At 44.5% G+C, this 19586-nt stretch overlaps 1 protein-coding gene across 1 annotated transcript in view; it reads left to right on the top strand.

The window, feature by feature from the left end:
- Positions 1 to 1338: 1338 nt before the first annotated feature.
- The window catches only part of LOC308640094 (collagen and calcium-binding EGF domain-containing protein 1-like), a gene marked incomplete at its 5' end in the record, with an annotated part of 58485 nt that continues 40237 nt past the window's right edge, over positions 1339 to 19586 (top strand). Inside the window, 2 exons of the mRNA XM_081312132.1 lie at positions 1339 to 1372; positions 6206 to 6404. Of these exons, the coding sequence (XP_081168258.1) occupies positions 1339 to 1372; positions 6206 to 6404 (233 nt within the window). The remainder of the gene's footprint in view (positions 1373 to 6205; positions 6405 to 19586) is intronic.

The raw sequence follows: 19586 nt of genomic DNA, 5'->3' as shown, positions 1-19586 counted from the left end.
GCCCTTTGTTCTCATCTTCCTGTGCTTTTTCAATTTACACAGGTCCCACACTATGGCTGCCCTTGCTGTGGAGTTGCTCAGTTCTTCTTCCCACAACTGGTATTAATCTACTCTATCAAAAGTCCTAAGCAAGCCAGTATGGTGACAGACACCTGTCATCCCAGCAGCTTGGGAGATTGAGGCAGGAAGATTGTAAGTTCAAAACTAGCCTCAGCAACTTAGCAAGGCCCTAGGCAACTTGGTGAGACCCTGTGTCTGAATAAAATACAAAAAAGGGCTGGGAATGTGACTCAGTGGTAAGTGTCCCCCAGTTCAATACATGGTACCAAAAACCAAAAAACTCCTAAGCAAATTTAATCAGCTCAGCCCAGCTATGGTTGGCTCCCTTAGGCAGGGATCCTCTAATGGGAGGGGTTCTAAACTGGGATGCACTGGGCAGAGGTGGTGCGTTCAGGCTACAAAAAGGGTCAAATTCCCTTGAATTTAATACTTACCATTTGGCTTGACTGTCATCAATTCTAAGACACAGTTGCATTTTTGATCTCTGAAATGGGGATGCATCTTTGCATCTGTTAGGAGGCAGCAGAGAGCTACAGGTGCCACTGCCTGTAGGTACACAGTGAATACGCTGTCATCAAAACTGGCATCAGGAATTCAACTGGTTGGAAACCCCAAAGACACAGTAGAGACTCTAATAACCCCGGACAACCAAGCATGGGTCATGGGCTAATCCCATATCCTTATCATTCCCGAGCAGGGGCCATAGGCAGGCTCTAGTGATCCTACAGCCACTTCCATGATCTAATTCTTTAGGGATTCTTAAAATGCCATCATTGCCAGGACCCCCAATAGGATGAAGGGTATGTTTTGTGGTGTGGCAGAGTTGCCAAGACAAAGTTGAGATTCAGAAGAGTTAGGTGCCATGTATGAAAGTGTTCGGGACTCTTCGCCAAGCTCTTTTGTTTTTATATGTATAAAGCCTGCAATACTTTGTCTAATTAGGATCTAAGACTACTTGAGTAAATACAGAAGAGCTTTAGCAATAATGAAGCATTAATTGGCAACTTTAATTTTTATTTTACTCAGACTAAAAGATCATGCCACAACTAATAACTGTCTCAGTCAATGAAATATGGTGACATCAACAGAGGTAGCAGAGTTCCGAACCTTAAAGATGGTTAAGTCCTAATAAATGCATCACCTCACTCTCTCCCTCAGAATTCATGCCCACAACAGACATGGCAGACGATCCCGTGATTCTCTACCATTCACACGGCAGCAATAGTGGTCATGCAGAATAGACACTGGGGTATACTTGTTCTTCACAAAGGCGTCACAATGTCGGGAGCACCTGGATTCTGTCGTGACAATGGTTCGTGTTCAGTTTTGAACACTCAGCGTCACCCTGGCTTGGTGTTCAGATTCTCTGGCTTTTATCTGGATTCCCACCCATGACCGCCCCCCCCCAGGGTCCTTGGGTAACAAAGTGCACCATCACTCCATTCTCCAGCCTTCCCCTTAAGCCACCTTACTCCATCCCTTTGAAAACATGTTGGGTCATTTCAACAACTATTCGACTTCTCCCTCAGCTCATTAATAATGGCATTCACTAAATCAGCTCACTTAAAAATATCTTTCAGAGAAAAGAGGGCATCTGAATTTCAGGAAGGTCAGCAAAGAGCGCACATGAGATAATTATTTTCTAATTCCCTCCTGTATGAAAATGGCTCATGTCCACTAGGCCCTGAAGTTTCTCTTTCATGCGGTGTACCACTGCAAACTTGAGAAATGTGTGAGATTCAAAATGGATCCAAAATCTCATTGTTTCAATGTGTGCCCATGAGGAGTTCTGGTTAAGGACCAAATTCTTTGTTTTTCTTTTTGTGTCCCCTGGTATTAATTACATTCAAAATAAAATGGTGACATTCTTTTAGTTTTCATCATGCATCTAGGAGTGCACAATGAGAATGGAAACAAATTATTTCTGGAATTTTATTAATTATAAAATTTGAAATTATAACATTTTATTTCTGGAATTTATAATTTAATGGAATTAAATTATTCCTATAAATCATGTATATATATTTATATATATACTCCTGACAATTAGGAGTTTGGTTTATGTTGATAGCAATCCATTTGATCAAAATTTTTAGAAACCATCTACACATCAATTGCTATCAATTACAGGTACTGCATAGATGGAAATGAGTGAAAGATTAAATGCATCCTGATAGGGATAACTTGTACAATAACTTTTTCTTTAAATGTGCTGCTGGGGATTGAACCCAGGGCCTTGTGCATGTGAGACAAGCACTCTACCACCTGAACTATATCACCAGCTCTGCACATTAGTTTTTGATTTTGACATTAAGCAATGCCCAAGAGGCAGTGAACCATGTTGATGAACATGAAAATAATGACAGCCACTCTTCCTGTGGCCAGAGAGTCTGACAATTTCACTTAGCATTATCTTCTCTAACGCCATCCATTTACCTGCAAATGCCATGATTTTATTCTTCTATTGCTGAGTAATATTCCATTGTGTATATATGCCACATTTTTTAATCCATTCATCCACTGAAGGGCATCTAGTTTGGCTCCACAGTTTAGCCATTGTGAATTGTGCTGCTATAAACATTGATGTGGCTGTGTCCCTGTAGTAGGCTCTTAAGTCTTTTGGGTATAGATCGAGGAGAGGAATAGCTGGGTCAAATGGTGGTTCCATTCCCAGCTTTCCAAGGAATCTCCATACTGCTTTCCATATTGACTGCACCAATTTGCAGTCCCACCGGCAGTGTGTGTGTGTGTGTGTGTGTGTGCCTTTTCCCCCACATAGACCAGGGTGGCACAGAAGCCTGCCCTCAGCAAGGTCCTCCTCACCACCCACTGGGACATGGCCAACCTATGTCTCAGTAGGTGGTCTTAAGTAGAATAGTCAAGAAATGATCCTTGGAAGCCAGGGGCTGGTTCCTGGCTTTTACGAAGGAGGGTGTGGGGCAGGATGGATCATGGAAGAAATGGAACATGAAGAAGGCCTTGGCCGTGGCCAAGTTGGACTTGCTGAGGACTAAGCCTGAGTTCCTGTGTAGAGTGTGTGCCATCATTTGGTCACAGATGGATGTGGCCTAGGTGCAAGGACAGTTGTAGAAATGGAAAGAAACAGGTGGAAAGAATCACATTAAAATTGACAGGTCTTGACATCAGGAAAAAGTGAATGAATTTGAGGGTTTAAGTCTTAAGATGGTTTAGAGAAACTGGATGAGAAATTCTGAAGTAAGTGTTGGTTTTGGAAGAAAACACATGGTTGCTTTTGAGATGTTTTGACTTTGAACAGTTTATGAGGTCCCTTGGTGAAGATTTATTTCCTGGGGTCATTGGAAAATGGGGCTCAGACTGGAGTGAGGGGTTGGGCCGAGGATGCAGTTGTGGGAATGAGCAGTTACAAGAAAGGCCATAACGAAGGCCACCATGGGGACAGATGAGCAGTGGGCTGAAGAGAGACTTGAGGTAAGTAAACCTCACCAAAGACAACTGGAGAAGAGGGTAGGGTGGGGAGAGAGACCAATTACGTCCCCAACATTGTTTTTCAGGGAGAGTAATAATCACCTTATAGGAAGCCAAGGTTTACTTGATACTCCTCAGCTGTCATCCCAGAGACTCTGGTTGTGAATTTGATCTTTTGTCTGCACCTCCAGGTCCATCTTCCACTCTTAACTCCTGCCCTCATTCCAGGAGGCTGGCCTGTGCACACAGGCACATAGGCTTCCCTTGTCCCGTGGCTCCCTTCTTGCAATGCCATGTCCTTTGTTTGTGTGTGTGTGTGTGTGTGTGTGTGTGTGTTTTGTTTTTGTTGTTGTTGTTGATGGGCATAATCTTTATAATTTTTATATGATGCTGAAGATCAAACCCAGCACCTCATACTTGCTAGGCAAGCGCTCTACCACTGAGCCACAACGCCAGCCACGGCCATGTCTTTTGAAGGTCATTGCTCCTCCCAAAGTGGTACCTTTTCTCCTGCTGGGTGTGGCTGTCTCTTCCTCTGTTCCTTTAGGAAGTAGGACGGTATCTTAGTTTCCTTGGGCTGCCATGATAAAGGACAAGGGGTGTCTTAAAACAACAGAAATTACTTCTTTCACTGTTCCGGAATTCAGAAGTCTGAAATCCAGGTGTTGCTATGGTTGGCTCCTTTGGAGACCTTGAAGGAGGAACTGTCCCTGCCTCTATTTGCTGGTGTTTGTGACACACCTTGGTGTTCCTCGTGCGTGCTTTACACTGCCTCTGCTTCTGTCTGCACATGTCCACCTTCTCTGGGTCCTTTGTGGTCATAGATTGAGGCCCCACCCTAGTCTAGCATTGATCTTAATCCTATTTTCATCTGCATGAACCCATGTTCTGAGGTTCCTGGGTAGATGAGAAGGGGGGTATACTATTAACCCCCTCAGCTCTACTGTGCCCTTGGCCCCAAGTTCCTGTACTTGCTGTCCTCATTTCCCTGCCCCCACCCCCATTTTGATTTCAGTCCTTGTGTTAATAAACCTTCCTTGTCTCATCCTAATTTCAGTGTGCCCTCCATCTGGGGTCGGGGTTCTGAGTGGTTAACATACTGTCAGTAAAATTTTTTAACCTCATGTACAAACCTAGATTAGAACTAATTTTTCACATCTCCCTTTTGGGGCTCAGCAGTCAGGAAAACCAGCATTCAAGTGTAAATGCTCTCTCCAGCCTAAATTTCTGCTATATTTATCCTTTATTCTGAGTGACTCTTGTTTTGTTCTCATTTTAACATGCTTTTGTTATTTTAGAAGAGATGAAATTGGATAACTTAGTAAGAAAAATGCTTGATCTCCAAGTCTCCCTTTCTCTTGCCAAATCAAATCTAAGCATCTATTTTTCACATTACGGGGGATGAACAGTGGCTAATCAAAAGCATCATTCTTGTTCACCCTGGTTGATTATGACTGAGAGAACATGTAAGTAGTGTTTCCCGAGTGTGTACTTCCATGATTCTATGCAATCATGATAACCCAACTTCATGGTAAGGGTTTCACAGCACAATTAATACAGCTCTAGTATCAGGCCCGGTGATGGGCTTACATCCCGCTGGGCTGGTGCTTGGTCTTGTGTTTAGTTTGAGGATATTGTCATGGGGGCCTTGGCAAGAAGAGGAACATGAAAGACAAATCCTGTTTCAACCCTTAACAGTTCGAATGTGGCCTCTTCTCTTCTCCTTCCATCTCATGAGGGAGCTTTGAAGCATTATCAAGATTGGGCAATTTTTCGTAGAAACTTAGAGCTGGAAGACGGTAACCCCAGAGTCTGTCATTTCGCAATGAGAAGATAAAGGCCCAGAGGGGCAGATCCATCCCTCAGTGCCTGGGATGCCTGCATGTAACAGCGGTGTGGTTGACACTTTGGCTTCCAGTGGCAGTGTGATTTGTTCTAGGTGACCGTGGCAGAGTCTGAGTGACCACAAAGAGCCAGTGCTGTAAAAGTTCAGGGGGGGAGAGTGTCGCTGGCTGCTTGGCTTAGAGAGCCAGAAAAATGTCTATGCAATCGTGATGATGACGTGGGATCAACCCCGAAAGGTGGGTAGAGGTTACGTAGCTTCTGGTTCCCATGGGTCAGGCAGGAGAACATTCCACACTCCTGCTGGTGGTCATTTAAGAGAACTTGCCACCGAAACTGCCTGTAAATAAATGCAGCTGTCTATTTAGCACTCCCAAGGCCTGCGCTATTTAATTTGCTATTAACTTAAGTCATAAGCTTTTCATTTAAACAGGAGAGGACAGTAGTGATCAACAAAACACTCAATTAAAAAATAATAGTACTTGGGATAGGAAACAAAAGGGTGCATTCTAGGATCAGATACTACTGATAATAATGGGGAAGTTTTACTGAGGAAAATAGTTTTGAGTGGAATAAGTCTAGACTACCCTACTGAGAGCATGAACATAGCTCACATCTAACTTTTTAAACTGAAAAAGTTTTGGGTTCATTCCAGAGCTATCAAACTCCAGTATGGGAATTTATAAAGACTGACACTGAGAACATGTATATTCAGCTGTCAGAAATTCAGTGATCTTTGATGGTTTTCCACCTTTTGAGGTTTTCTGTTCAGTGAGTGAATTGGCTGAGTAACATGGTTAGCGCTGAACCTTCTGAGGGTATTAGAGATGAGCAAGATGCACCTCTTGCCTTGTAGGAGTTCGCGGATGGAAGGACAAACATGTCAAAGAGGAGTTGGAGGAGGAGAATGTGCTGCAGGGGGCAGGTGTCTCTGGGCTGGACCCACAGGTGGAGCTGAGGCTCTTCTTGGAAAACTTAGACATTTGCTGTGTGATTGATCAGTTGGAAACAGTAGGGAAGACCTGGCAAGAGCGTAGTGGGGCCACTTGTGTTTGGCAAAAGACTTGGACTTGATCTGCAGGTAGTGGGAGCCGAGAGGTTATATTACATGAGGTGATAAGAAATTTTTTAAAAAAATTTGCACTTGATGTAATATCGACAGAGAGGAAAATGAATTAAGAGGTTCTGAAAAGGGTGAGAGATCTTAAGGTCTGTTCAGACCTTAAAGGATGCTGGCAGCAGAGATGGAGAAGGGAAATGGATGTTAGAAACATGTCTGGGGGGCAGTGCTGGAACTCAAGGGGTAGAATAATAGCATAACTGGGAATCTGGGCTCTGGAGTCAGACAGATCTGGGCACAAATTCCAGCCCTGCCGCTTACTGGACCTGGCCAAGTTGCTCAACCTCTCCCAACCTCAGTTTCCTGATTGATGCCTGTCGGTGGTACCAGTTGAGAGCCCTCAGCAGGATGATTGAGTATGTAATAACACGCTCAATAAATAATAGCTGCTGCCACTGGTATTACACCCAGGTATCCCAACTTCCAGCTGGTGAGCCTCCAAATTCTATTCCAAGTATCATTACTGTCAAAGACACTTGATGGGGAGTGTGGGGAACTTGACACCGGGGCAGTTCACATTGCTCATTCATGACCACCAACTATCTATAGGCTGTGTCACGTCCACATCACAGACTGGTCCTTGAAGGGAACAGGCACAAACCCATCCCCATGGAGGAATAATGGGTCAGGGCACCAATCTGATGGGACGTTGGGAGCCTGTCTTGTGTGAGAGCCTTTCCTCTCACTGTTTGCTGGTTGTGGTTCAGTGGTCTCTGTCCCTTTGCTATGGGATTTGTCATCGGGGACACAGAAGTTAGGTGTCCTTTGATGGGGAAACAGTGCAGAACTGGAAGGGATTCAGCAGGCTTCCTCCCAGCCAGGGAGAGAGCGATGTTTGATTTTCGCAGCCTAGCAACCGAGTCACCTCAGCCAAGGAGCAGGGGTTCTTGCAGCTCCGCTCTGGCACGCCTTTCATTTCTGAAGTGGAATTTATGGCTTTGTCCCTAATGTGCCTTTTTTTTTTTTCTTTTGGAAATTAGATCCACAAAGCCAAGTCATGTAAGCTCGAGAATTCCAAGGGCTTGGGAGTCGGGCTCAAATTCACTGCTAGACCAGTGTTTAGAGCTGCCCTCTGGCTCACCTTTGTTTAGATAAATAATTGAAAGTGTGTCATTTACAAGGCTGGGGCTCAGAGGCGCATAGAGGAATCTGGCTAAAGGCTCCTTAATTGGAAGCAGCAGATAACCAGCAACACAGCCCGTTCCTCCCTTGGGAAGTTAACTGGGGATGCGGAGATTATGATTTTTTTTTTAATTGTGTTCTTGGGTTGCCCAATTTAGAGGATGGCATGCATATGACCCTTACCTGACATGAAAAGCAAATGTGCTCCCCTATCCCACTGGGGGATGGTTTAGATCACGAGGTGACGATGCTTCCCTCTGCTCACACTTGGAGAGCCATGACTGGGAGGCCTGGGCTGGGTGCTGAAGGGTGGCACTACGGGAGGCTGGGGCCTTGCCCTGGAGCACCATCCAGGTGGAAGAACAAAGCACTCTAAAATTCCAGAACGTTACAGATGGTGTCCTCAATCTTGGCTGCTGTTTTGTGCTGACTCTGGGATCCAGCCCAGAGATGGGCTTGATTGTTCCCTTCCTTGGACCTGGGCATAGGTCTTTTTCATCAGAAAGAAAATATTTTAGTGGATTGCAGCATGCAGCCAGGACAGAGAACCACCGATTCTTTTTTCCCCTAAACATCCTGAGGTTGCCACCAGTGGTAAGAATGTGGGTGTTTAGTGCAGTGGAAATCCCTCCCCAGTAGATGAGAATTCGGGGAAGGCTTCCAGGGAGAGGAGGAATGGAGCAGAACCTCAAAGAGAAAGAGGGTCAAGTAAGAGGATGAGCCACACTGCAGCTCAGCAGCAGAGGACTGGAGCATCCCATCCCTGCCTAGCTCATCGGCTTCTTAGAGTAGTTCATCTCTCCCCTCAAATCTGGCCAGTCGCTCAGACCAACTGCCCACCGTCCTGAACTCCATCTCGGAGTGTGAACTGTTCTGTCCTTGTGTTCCCCACTAGAGCGTGGGGATGGAAGGAGAGGTGCTGTCCCCAGGAAGAAGAGGACCCAGCACAGGTTCCCAAGAAGCCCCCTCATCTGGCTGCTTCAGCTGAGCATTCTTGGTGCTTCTGGCTTAAAGGAAGCTTTGCTAACAAAGGCCCAGGGTGTCACATTCAGTCTTCTCATTCAGATCTTGTCAATGAGCAACTTTTCTGAGCCAGACGCCTTGCTTTAGACTCTGGGCATGGAAATCCTGGATCTAACCCGTCTTCACTTACCATCTGACACTGAAGAACCATTTCTTGGCCTATAAAGTGTCGATCGTCACAGAGTCCACCTTGTCCATGGTTCTGAGGGTTCCATGGAGCTCGTGCAAAGGGCAGCTGTCTGCCATGTTACTCGGGTTACTCGGCTCTGAGGCTGCTGTTAGCAAAGCCCTCTACCCTTTCTGTATTTCCCCTGTCACAAGGAAGAGAGATCTGACAGTAGCAGAGGCATGGTCCTTTGCAACAAGGGTAGGCCCTTCCTTGGCTGCTTTCTGTGGAAGGGCACAATGGCACAAGGCCAAGTGCACAGGGAGAGAGCAACAAATGTGCCGCTGCAGGTGCCCTTGGGCTGTTTCCACGGGCAGAGCATGCTCATTAGGAAGGTGGGGTGGGGACTTAACAGAATATCACTGACAGTCTGTTAGAAAGAGGCTGTCATTTCTGGGCCTCTACCTGCTGAAGGTTTCCAGATGCCCAGGGGACCGAGACTGACTGGAGTCCGCACACCCTTCAGCAGGAGGAGATCAATGAGTTAAAGGGAAGTGCTGGCCTTTGATCTAAAAACCTTGTTCCCACTGCTGTGAGGGCTTCTCCTACAGGGGAATACAGACAGGGTGGTGTGGTCTTGCCAATAGAGGCTTCCCGGTCCTGAGGCACAAGGTGGGAAATGGCCACTTCAGGGGGTCTGCTAGGATCTGTAGAAGACATTCTGCTTTGGGTCCAGCTTGTTAGCATAACGGTCACTGGCACAATTATGCAGTAGGACTAGGTGCTAATGTCCTGTATAAAACTGCCATTTAGAAAGAGTGGACTATGACTCGATGTATACCCCCTGCTCCATGCTTGCCCAGAGCCCACCTAGGTTCTAATCCCTGGGAAGGGCCTAGCCCCAATATGGGAAGTCCTTAGGGCAATTGTGATTTCCATCCGAGGCTCTGCTGGTCCACACCTGAACTCCCACCACTGTGTATACACACACTTCAGACCTGGGGAGACCTCAGAATCTCCCTAGTGAGGAAGTGGTACCTTAGAACCAGAGAACCACTGCTCTGTCTAGAGAAGACAGCACCTACCTAGACACCAGAAAGTGCCCCCTCTTCCCTTCCCCATATAGCTGTCACTCCCACAGCATTCAAGATTATTACAGTGCCTGACATTCCATGTCAGTTATTTCTCTTAGTTGGAAGCCATTATCTTAAAGTGGATGCCCTAAAATTGGTATCTTAAGTACCAATTTCTCCTTGTAGATTCTGGCTTGACAGTGTTCTAGAATTTAGTGATGGAATACTCTAGTCACTCGATTTTTTCCAGCAATGCTTAGGATGATGAATGGTGCCAAATCTATGCCAAGTGTTCAAGGTCACATATATCATTTAATCACGTGGATCTGTTTGCTCTTTATCTTAAATGCCTGTACTTGGGATGGGGAAGAAAATTCACTCTCTACAAATTCCAAGAGCCACTTGGCCTTGGAGTACAGCCGGGGACCACAGGAGAAAGCATTTTGAAGATCTGGGGGAGGTAAGTCGATTTATAATGTAACAGGAGTGGTTACCACAGGAGACAAATGCATCCATCAGCCTTATCACTTATTCTAATGGAGCCCCCAGGAGGAATTTTGAGGGGAGAGGAGGGCTGGAAGTGGACCCTGGGGAAAGCAAAACAGAAGACCAACAGCAACAAGGCAGTGCCAATGGATTGTGCACTAAACTTGGCAAAGACACTAGGACTTCCATGTTTAAAGCAAGCTTGCATTTACAGAATTCATTTTCTGGCTCTTCTGCTTGCTTGGTTGTGCCTGGTACAAATGGTTTCTTGTTTTAAACTTGCACACCGATTCTTTGTCAAGGTTATCTGTAAATAATTCAAATGAGTGTTGTAAAACACGTGGACATCCAAATGTTGATAGAATCCGAGTCTCAGTACGATTAAAAATGTTGACATTTGAGCCACTTGAATGACTTCTGTCTGCAAAACAGGAATTAGTTTTGGATGAAACTAAGCTCATTTAGAAACCTACCTGTGCTTGACACTCAAAAACTTTGTACACTATTACTTCCAAAAATTGAGTCTTTTCTGTGTTACCAGAATAGCTGAAGAATAATAATTTCTTGGTTGTAAAGAATAGAAATACCAGGTGAATCTCGAGGATCCAGAGAGTTGTGGTTGGGATACTTGGGCTTAGAACAGGGGCGCTGTCAGAAAGTGAGGCTCTCCCAGGAATGGCTCCTCCCTCTGTCTCCCCCAGAGTCTCTGCTATCGATGCCCAGTTTCCTAATTCTCATTCAGGGTGTCGGCTGGCTCTGTTCTCTCCAGACCCCTTCCCACTGTCAAAGCCTCGGCTACATACCAAGGCTGCTGAGCCTGACCACTGGGCATTTGTGGGTGAGGGCCATGCAGCAGTGTGTGATTGGTCCAACACCTTGATGTGGATTGGGAGAGGAGGCTGAATTAGCTGGGAGATCCCTCTCCCAGTCCTTTCAGCCTGGAGGGGTGGTGCCATGCCTCATGGTACCAAGCCAGAATATCCATACTGAGTGATCATAAGACCATGGGGACAGTTTTATTTAGGAAGACCTGTGGACCATAAGCACAGTGGCTGATACCTCTGGTCCAAGGATACTGAGCCACATTATGTTCTAGATAACAAGACACCAACGACCATCACCGTATAACAAGCGAGTAAAGCAGTGTTATGTCTCTTGGCCAAAGTGAGGAGCACCTCATTGTTCTCTGCGTGTCCTCATCGTGCCCCAGTAGGATCATCCAACCTGAGATCCAGACCCCATCTCAGAAGAACTCTCAAGGCTGTGCCCAAATGGGCCCACTCCATCCTTTGGAGATTGTTAATGAACTGGGTGCTGTTTGGTGTCCTGGGTATTTTATTTTTAAAGCTCATGTTGATAAACATTACTAATATCCTGTGTCCTCAATGATGGTTCAGGCTCTTTTCACATAATTCTTTGCATTTCCCCAAGGCATATGTCAGTGACATGCCCAAGGGCAGCCTTTAGTTGTTGTTGATGCATCTAGATTACTGTGCTGTGATCCTTCATTCCTGTACTTCATCATAACTATGATAAACTTTCACTTAATATATACCTCAACCCTATGTTGAGGGACAGTAACAATCACTATTACTCTGTAACTACTACTTTCCTTCATGGGACATACCCTATACAGCAGGTATTCAACTGGATAGTTCATACATCTCACTTAATATTTATAGTAATAAAGTAGATGTTGGTATTCTACTTATAAGTTACATGTAAGAAGTATCCATTTCTTCTATCAATTAATGAAGAGAGTGGCAAAGTCAGATCCTAGTCTTAATATCTGCCTGTCTTTAAAACATTGGCCTGTGGCCATGGTGCCGTGTGTCACCTCCCCATTCTTGTACTTGTTTATGGTTTTGATTAGTCAGGACCCCTAAACATACAGGCCTATATGATGCACAGCAGGAGTACAAAATGAATGTCCTTGGCTGCCCTGTCCAGCTAAGAAGTTACCAGTCAACCCCTGGGTGGAGCTTCACCAGTAATAGCTTGCCTGGACTGCCTGAGACTCCCAGTTCTTCACTAAAAACAGCAGAGTAGATGGTGTCTAAACAGATCAAGTGGAAAGTTTTCAGACCCAGGAGGCTGAAGATGGTAAAAATGATCCATTTGTCATTGTTTCCTACAAAAAAACATGAGTGTATACCATGTGCCAGGTACTATTTTGAGTCGGTATCTGGCTTCTGGCAATCCCTAATTCCTTTTATACCCATGATACAGAAAGGAGGAAAGAATGAATGAATGAGAGCCCACAAGAGACCAGGAGAGAGAGAATGAAGAGAGAAAGCCATAAACCTTATTTTTATAAATAGCATCTTGGATAGGTTCTTCGCAAGGAAAGAATTCTTGCCAACTTCAATTCAGGAAAAACAGGCTGAGCATCTGTGATCGTTCATACGCAGGCTAAATGCTCAAGACAACTAAGGCTCAACCCCTGCTCTATAGCAGCTCATGGTCAACAGACAGGGTTATCTGATACTAGCAGTGTGTCCTCCCGTAACCTGTGAGATACTCTGTGGAAAGTTACCTTTTATCACAAAGCCCAAAACCATAGTACTTGTTGTTCAGACTTACTTATTCTGAGACACTATGTTAAAATTGCAAAAAAGAAATGGTAAATGACGAGTCTATAACACATTGAATATAGAGATGGGGCAGCCTTCCCTTTAATTAAATTGTTCAGCTGTCAAGGAGCTTAAGTTGTATTGAAAGTGGGTCTGCCTTGCGCCGAGAACATCTGTCTAGTCCTGGCCTTGGAAGACCTTGTCAAATTTAGCCATGTATTGACCAATGGGTGATTCTGCTTCAGAACCACCACTGGAGTAGATGCATCTAGAAGTCATTACCAGGTGAGAGTGGGGTGGCCAGGGATCAGGGCTGCTGTGTGCTCCCCTGTGCACCTTAGACTATTACAAAAAACCTGTACGTGTCGCAGCTAAAGGTACACCAGAGGTGGCTCTTATGTGTTTATAAAACACTTTCAAGTAACATATCACACCAACCTCTGGAGTGATCAAAGACTATCTGTTTTAAACAATCCTTTCTAATGCTTTTTTTCCCCCTGAGGACCACCCTGAAAAAGGTACCTATTAATGGGACATTTCATACTATAACTGTTTTATATAAAATGTACTACTTTCAGCCAGAATTTCTTTTTAAGGTGGAGGAGACCTTAGTGATTTCCCATGTCCAAGGTCTGCCCCGCTTTTCCCCTCCTCCAGGTAGAGGAAACAGACTTAACACAGGGATGATTTGCCTAATGTCATAAGTTTGTTAGCTTCTTGATGTCACTTCTGACTAGTTCCTTTTCTCTCTGGCTTCCTGAATGTGTTCAGTTCTACAGGAGGACATGTTCCCAAGTCTCCTTCTGGGCCCCTGACCTCCTTGGGTGAGAGTGTCAACTGTTCAACTGCATCTGCTGCTCTGGAATCCGTCCCTTCCCACCTCCACCTGCTGCTCGCCCTTGAGCTGCCTAAAGCCCTGAATACATCAGGCAGATGTTCCAACTGATGTGAGGCCTTCTAGTCATCCCAAAATCTCTGCTCCAAAAATCCAAATTTCACACTCTGCAGACTTAACCTGTATTAGAAAATGGCAGTATCATTCTTCAGGCAGCAATGTTAAAATAACTGTCTCGACTGACTTTTCATTGTTTTTTTTTCCACACCCAGCAGTTAGGAAGTCCTATAGAGTCTCCCTCAAATATTTTTAAAGCCCATTTTTCAAGTCTCACTACCCTGATGGACACACTCACATCTCTTAGATGAAACATTTCAGCAGCCTTTTTAACTGACCTGTCTGCAGTCTTTTTTTTTTTTTTTCCAGCCTCTCCTCTAACCATGTTCTATGGTTCTCTGTATCCTCGTAAGAAATAAATTCAGGTCTGGGAAATGCACCCTATAAACTGTTGAAGGATATCCTGAGCGAGCATGAAGGAAGCTATTGCTCAGGGGAAGCTGAGATCACCCAGCATAGACATCACTGTATTGGGGCTGGTTCAAGGGCTCACGAGTTAGCCTATCTTTTATATCTCCAAGAAAGGTAACACCTCACTGGAGCCTGGTGTCTGCCGGTCAGGGGTACCTCCAACACACTACATACTTCTCTGCCCCTGAGTATTAACTCAGTTGCACTGAGAGATCTCATATAGGTCTGCTGGGTTGCTCTTAATGCTCTTTTGTGTTATCCCTAGCTGTGCATATGCATTTCTCCCACATTGTCACTGAGGATGAGTTGCTAATCTTACTCATCTGTCTCCTATACCACCCAGCTCAGGGCAGAGGTGACCTCTGGAGCCCAGCCATCTGGGCTCATGTTTCACTTCAACTCCTTTGGAAAACAAGTTGTTTGTGAGAATTAAGCCATGGAAAACGCATAGCAAGTGCTCAATTAGTATCGGTTTAATTAAGTCAATGCTTCCAGTTTTTAACCTGAATTAAAATTTTTATTGCATTATTGGCTCATTATTTTAAATTCTGACCTTTATAAATAGAATATTCTTATTATCTGCAAATGATTTGGAAATAGGTCGTACATTGGGTGTTGTATGAGTTTCTCCAGTGACTTAGACATGAACTGATGTCATGTGTATTTCATTTCATCCCCTAAGGGTTTTATGCATGTGGGATAGGATGTGTCATTATGCATGGGGGATAGGATGTGTCTCATTATAATCAACCTATAAAGGAAGACTTCTGATAGGTCCCCGGTCTTTTCAAATTCATCACCAGTGAAACTTCCATTTTTTCTCACTTAATTCTCAAGTGACTGGCCAAAAAAAAGGGGGGGGGGTAACAATTTGAATCAGCATATCTATTGCATCTCCTTATACTGAGATCTCTCTGAAAATGCTTCATTTACCTGATGAAATGCATGAAAAATGGGACTGAGTGCCAGTGAAACTCTGCCCACTGTGGGATGAAAGATCCTTGCCCTGTTAAGACAGAGCAGCATTCAGCCTTGAATCATTTACAAGGAAATTTCCAGGTATTTACATTCCAAAGATTAACATTTCATCAGGTTCAAGGGCTCCATGCACAGTTGTTACTGGAGCAAAACAAAGGCCATGTCTCCTCTGCCCACCTTTGGCTTCTTAACCTTCTATTTCAGTAGCTTTTCTCTTTAGGAACCAATTCTTGCCATCATGTTGGCTTTGTGTTTTAGGCTCCAATAACTAAACCAAAAATAGCTTAATCAAGACAGTTTTTCCCCTGGGTGCTCATGGTGATGGCACAATTCATTGGATTGGGTTCTTTGTGTAAGATATACCCATCACCCAGGTATTTCCTCACATTGCCTGGGTGGTGTACCACCACCACAGTTACATTCCCCTTCGTGGGAAGTTGAAAAAGAAGGGAGAGGCCATGTTCCCTTCCATTTAAGGCACCATCTGAAAGTTGCAGACCTCATGGTCACTTGCATCTTGCTGGCCAGGCCAGTTGTCAAGCTGGAGGTGGTGGGATGAGAGGCTGGGAAATTCTGCTATTCTGGGTTCTTAAAATACCCAGCTGTATCCCGGTTTCCATTTTTGTAGGAAAACAAGGGAAAAGTACAGGAAAACGGCTGTCTGTGCCATAGTAGTGACTCGAAAAGGCTGTGGATGGTTTGGGTCTTGTAGAAGGAAGAGAAAAGGCCATATTTAAAAGCAGGCCTGTGGGTAGTTTGCCTTAGAGCTCTGACTCCATTAGAATTCTTTCCCACCTTGGCAGTCAAAAAAACTTTATTTTTTCGGTTAGCTTTTTTCTATTTTCTCATTACAAATGAAAGAGCTTGTAACTCAAGGAAACGTAAATATAGTTAAGCAAGATGAAGGTGCTCAAGGTGTCTAGGGTTTGCCATTTAGGAGTCTTGAGCAGAAGGTCAGAGTTGAAATCCTAAGAAAGGACCTACCCTTTGAGGAAAAGGAGTAAGAAGGCAATGACTGAGCTTCAGGTAGAATCCACACAGTGGGAGGATATGGCAGGAAAGAAAGCAGAAACTTTTGGGAAATGCAGAAACTTTGGGGATTGGGCAGTAAACCAGCCTGCCTGATTGAGATGCTGTACTGATTATCACGCATGCTATTACTGAAGATACAGTCAGCTTGATAAAGCTATCGTAGCAGTGTTTTTAAAAAAATAGCTTTTAGTTGATGGACCTTTATTTGTATGTGCTGAGAATCGAACCCAGTGCTTCACACATGCTAGGCAAGCACTTTTCCACTGAGCTACAACCCCAGCCCCTATTGTAGCATTATTAAGCATTTGGGCATTACTATAACACTTAAAGGAGAGCCTCAAAATAAAGAAATGTCTAGGACTTTGACATTAGTCCCACAAAGTTACTGCATGCAGCGAACCAAATTGCTGCCAGGGAGCGGTCTGTGCTGTTCCGTGCCTTGCCTTCAGAGAATGACCACAGAGTAAGGTTCCTAAGCAGAGCTTCCAGAAGTAAGCAACTGTGGGAACTGGTGAGAGCAGAGGGTGGTTGGTTTATATGTGCCTCTCAAATGGGAAAACTGGTCAATGAAAATTTTCCTTCACAGTGAACCTCTGTTAAACCAGTTAAATGAGGTGGAAAAGTTAATGAACAGACTACTGAATTATGCTCTAATTTCCTAAAGCAATTTAATGATTGCCACATACTGGTTCTCAGTGACTAGGCCGAAAGCAACTTAGCGGAGACCACCTTGGTCATGGTGACTTCGTGAAGGAGTCGCCTCCCACTCTTGAGTTGGTTTAGTGGATCCTGGTCAGTGCAGTCCTGCTCAGACCCGTGCTCCTGAATGTTACATTATGCTAAACCAGTTTCCAACACCAGAAGTTTCTGAAGCCACTGCTAAGTGTGGCCTGAGAGAGGTACCAGAAGACTTGGGAAAATGATCCTTGAGTTATTTCCTTTAGTTCCTTTTATTATGAACCCAATTAATGCTCATTACAGAAAATTAAGAAAACACAAGAACATCTTTTATATTGCCCACATAAGGAGCACCACTTGACCATATTGTGGAGAATACCTAATCTTATTTTCGTACACTTAATGTAAAAATGAATCTCATTCTTCATATGTAAGCATACATGTAGATAACATTTTTTGCAAAGATAGCTTCAACCCACTCCCACTTCTCAATTTCTTATATTTAAAAGAATGTTGTATTAACATTTAAAAAATAATCACCATATCTGAATGGTGGTGAAAGGGGAAAGGCAATCAGGATGATGATGGTTGCTGAGGTGGACACTCACTTGGGGGAGTGATGAGAGGGGAAAGGGGCTAGGAGACAGCTGGAGTGTGTAGCGTTGAGGTTAGTTGCAAAGAGGAAGTGAATCCAAGTCTCTCATCCCTGGACTCTGACCACCCATCTGCTGAGGACCATGACTCTGCCTGTGGAGCACACTGGTATGAGGGGTGACCAGGTGTGTTAGCCTGGCAGGGTAGGCGGCCATTGCATTTCCTGCGAGTTCCCATGCCAGCTTTCCATAAACAGCTCCTATCAGACACCTTCACCTCTGAGAGGGGTGATCACAGGGAGGGGAGTCTACTAGATTGAGAGGGCTTTTCTTTAGGCTGAGAACAATCTCTGTGCAGTAGTGACGGGGAGGCATGACACACCTCACTGAGATGCTGGTCCTGTGTTGCTGTCAGGGAGGCCTGACTGCCGCTCAGTTAAAGCCATGTATGACAGGCGTCACCCTGGCAGGCATACTTCTTGGTCTGCCCGCTCTGCTGCATCATGGTGTCCTTGATGTGGGCTGGGGTGGGGACACAGCAGGTAGCTTTTCTGTTGGGCTTGATGTGTGCCAGTCCTTACTTAGGTCTTGGTGGGTTGAGCCTGTTAACCCTCACCTGTATGTTGGGTACTATTGCTATCCCATTCTACTGATGAGGAAATTGAGGTAGAGCCCATGGGAAGGTAGAGAACCTGGATTAAAAACCTGGAAGTTCATGTCCAAGGCCCAGATCTCTAACCCTCAGCTCTTCTAAGTATATGATGAATATCTGTTGGCTGAAAACATGGCTTTCAGTCTTGTTGGAATTCATATCTTCTGGTTATTTTCCTGCCCCCATCAAAGAGTAATTCTCCCACAAATACTTAAATTTTTCCCTCATAATTCAAATGGCTATGGTTCAGCTGACACCGTGACTAAGGTTTTTAAAGTTTAGAAGAATGATTTCAACTGTGTTGCCTCTTCATTTAATCATGTGTATGTGTAGCAACATAGACAAAAAAATTACCATTCTAATCATTTTAAATATATAATTCTGTAGCACTAAGTACCTTAACATTGTTCTGCAACCATTACCACCATCCATTTCTAGAACTTTTTCACTTGCCCACACTGAAACTGTAACCTCATTGAACAGAAAGTCCTTGTTCCCTGACCCACCGTCCCTGCAGCAGCTGTCCCACCTTGTCTCTGAATGTGACTATTGTAAGTATCTCATAAGCAGATTCACACGCTGCCCTTTTGCGCCTGGCCTATTTGAATGAGCACAGTGCCTTCAAGGTCTCCCTGGGGTGCAGCCTGCGGCAAGACTTCCTTCCCACATTTTATCTGTTCCCCTGTCAATGGACACTTGGGTTGCTTCATCTTTTGGCTATTGTGAATATCTGAGCCCCTGCTTTCAGTTCTTTGGAGAAAGTTGAAATGGAATGACTGGATCATAGGGTGACCATTTCAGTCTTTAGGAACCGCCATACTGTTTTCCTCAATTGACCTTAACCATCAGTAATTGTGTATGCAAGCAGATTAGGCCTAAAATGCCCATTAAGAGTCTTTCAACATTGACCCCAGGACTTGTAATAACAAGTGCACAGGGGGATGAATTGATGAGTTTGGGGGGTTGGTTTGGCTTTGAGTTTACCTTGGTGATTTTGATATGGAATGACTATTACATTTGCCTAGGAAGAATCCTCTTTCTGATTAAAAGAGTGGACCAAGCACACCCAAATCAGAGTGAGTTGTTTTACTCACTTCTGTTCTCAGGACTCGAATGATGTAAAAGGAATTGTGGTAGCTCCCACAAAGTTGAGCGAGGTTCAGTGAAGGTTGCAGGAAAGGGAGAAGGTAAAAGGAAGAGAGGAAAGATTGCTCACTGCAAGGAATTTCACAAAGAAATTCAGAACTCACTTTTAAATCTTCAGCTCTTTAAAATAATCCCTAAGGGATCATATTCTGTGTGCTTCCTGACCGAAGTTTCCTATGGACTGTTCTCGGGCACACTTCAGGATGGTAGGAATGATAAAATAAATCAGGCAAATGGGGTTTTCTCACTTTTAAGTCTCATGCTCGTTAAGGGCTTTCTTGGTTATTCAGTT

Source organism: Spermophilus citellus, assembly GCF_964194105.1.
Source record: "Spermophilus citellus genome assembly, contig: SCAFFOLD_122, whole genome shotgun sequence".
In the NCBI taxonomy this organism is placed as follows: Eukaryota; Metazoa; Chordata; class Mammalia; order Rodentia; family Sciuridae; genus Spermophilus; species Spermophilus citellus.
The sequence above is the reverse complement of the archived record's forward strand: the minus strand, read 5'-3'. Positions and strand labels throughout refer to the sequence as shown.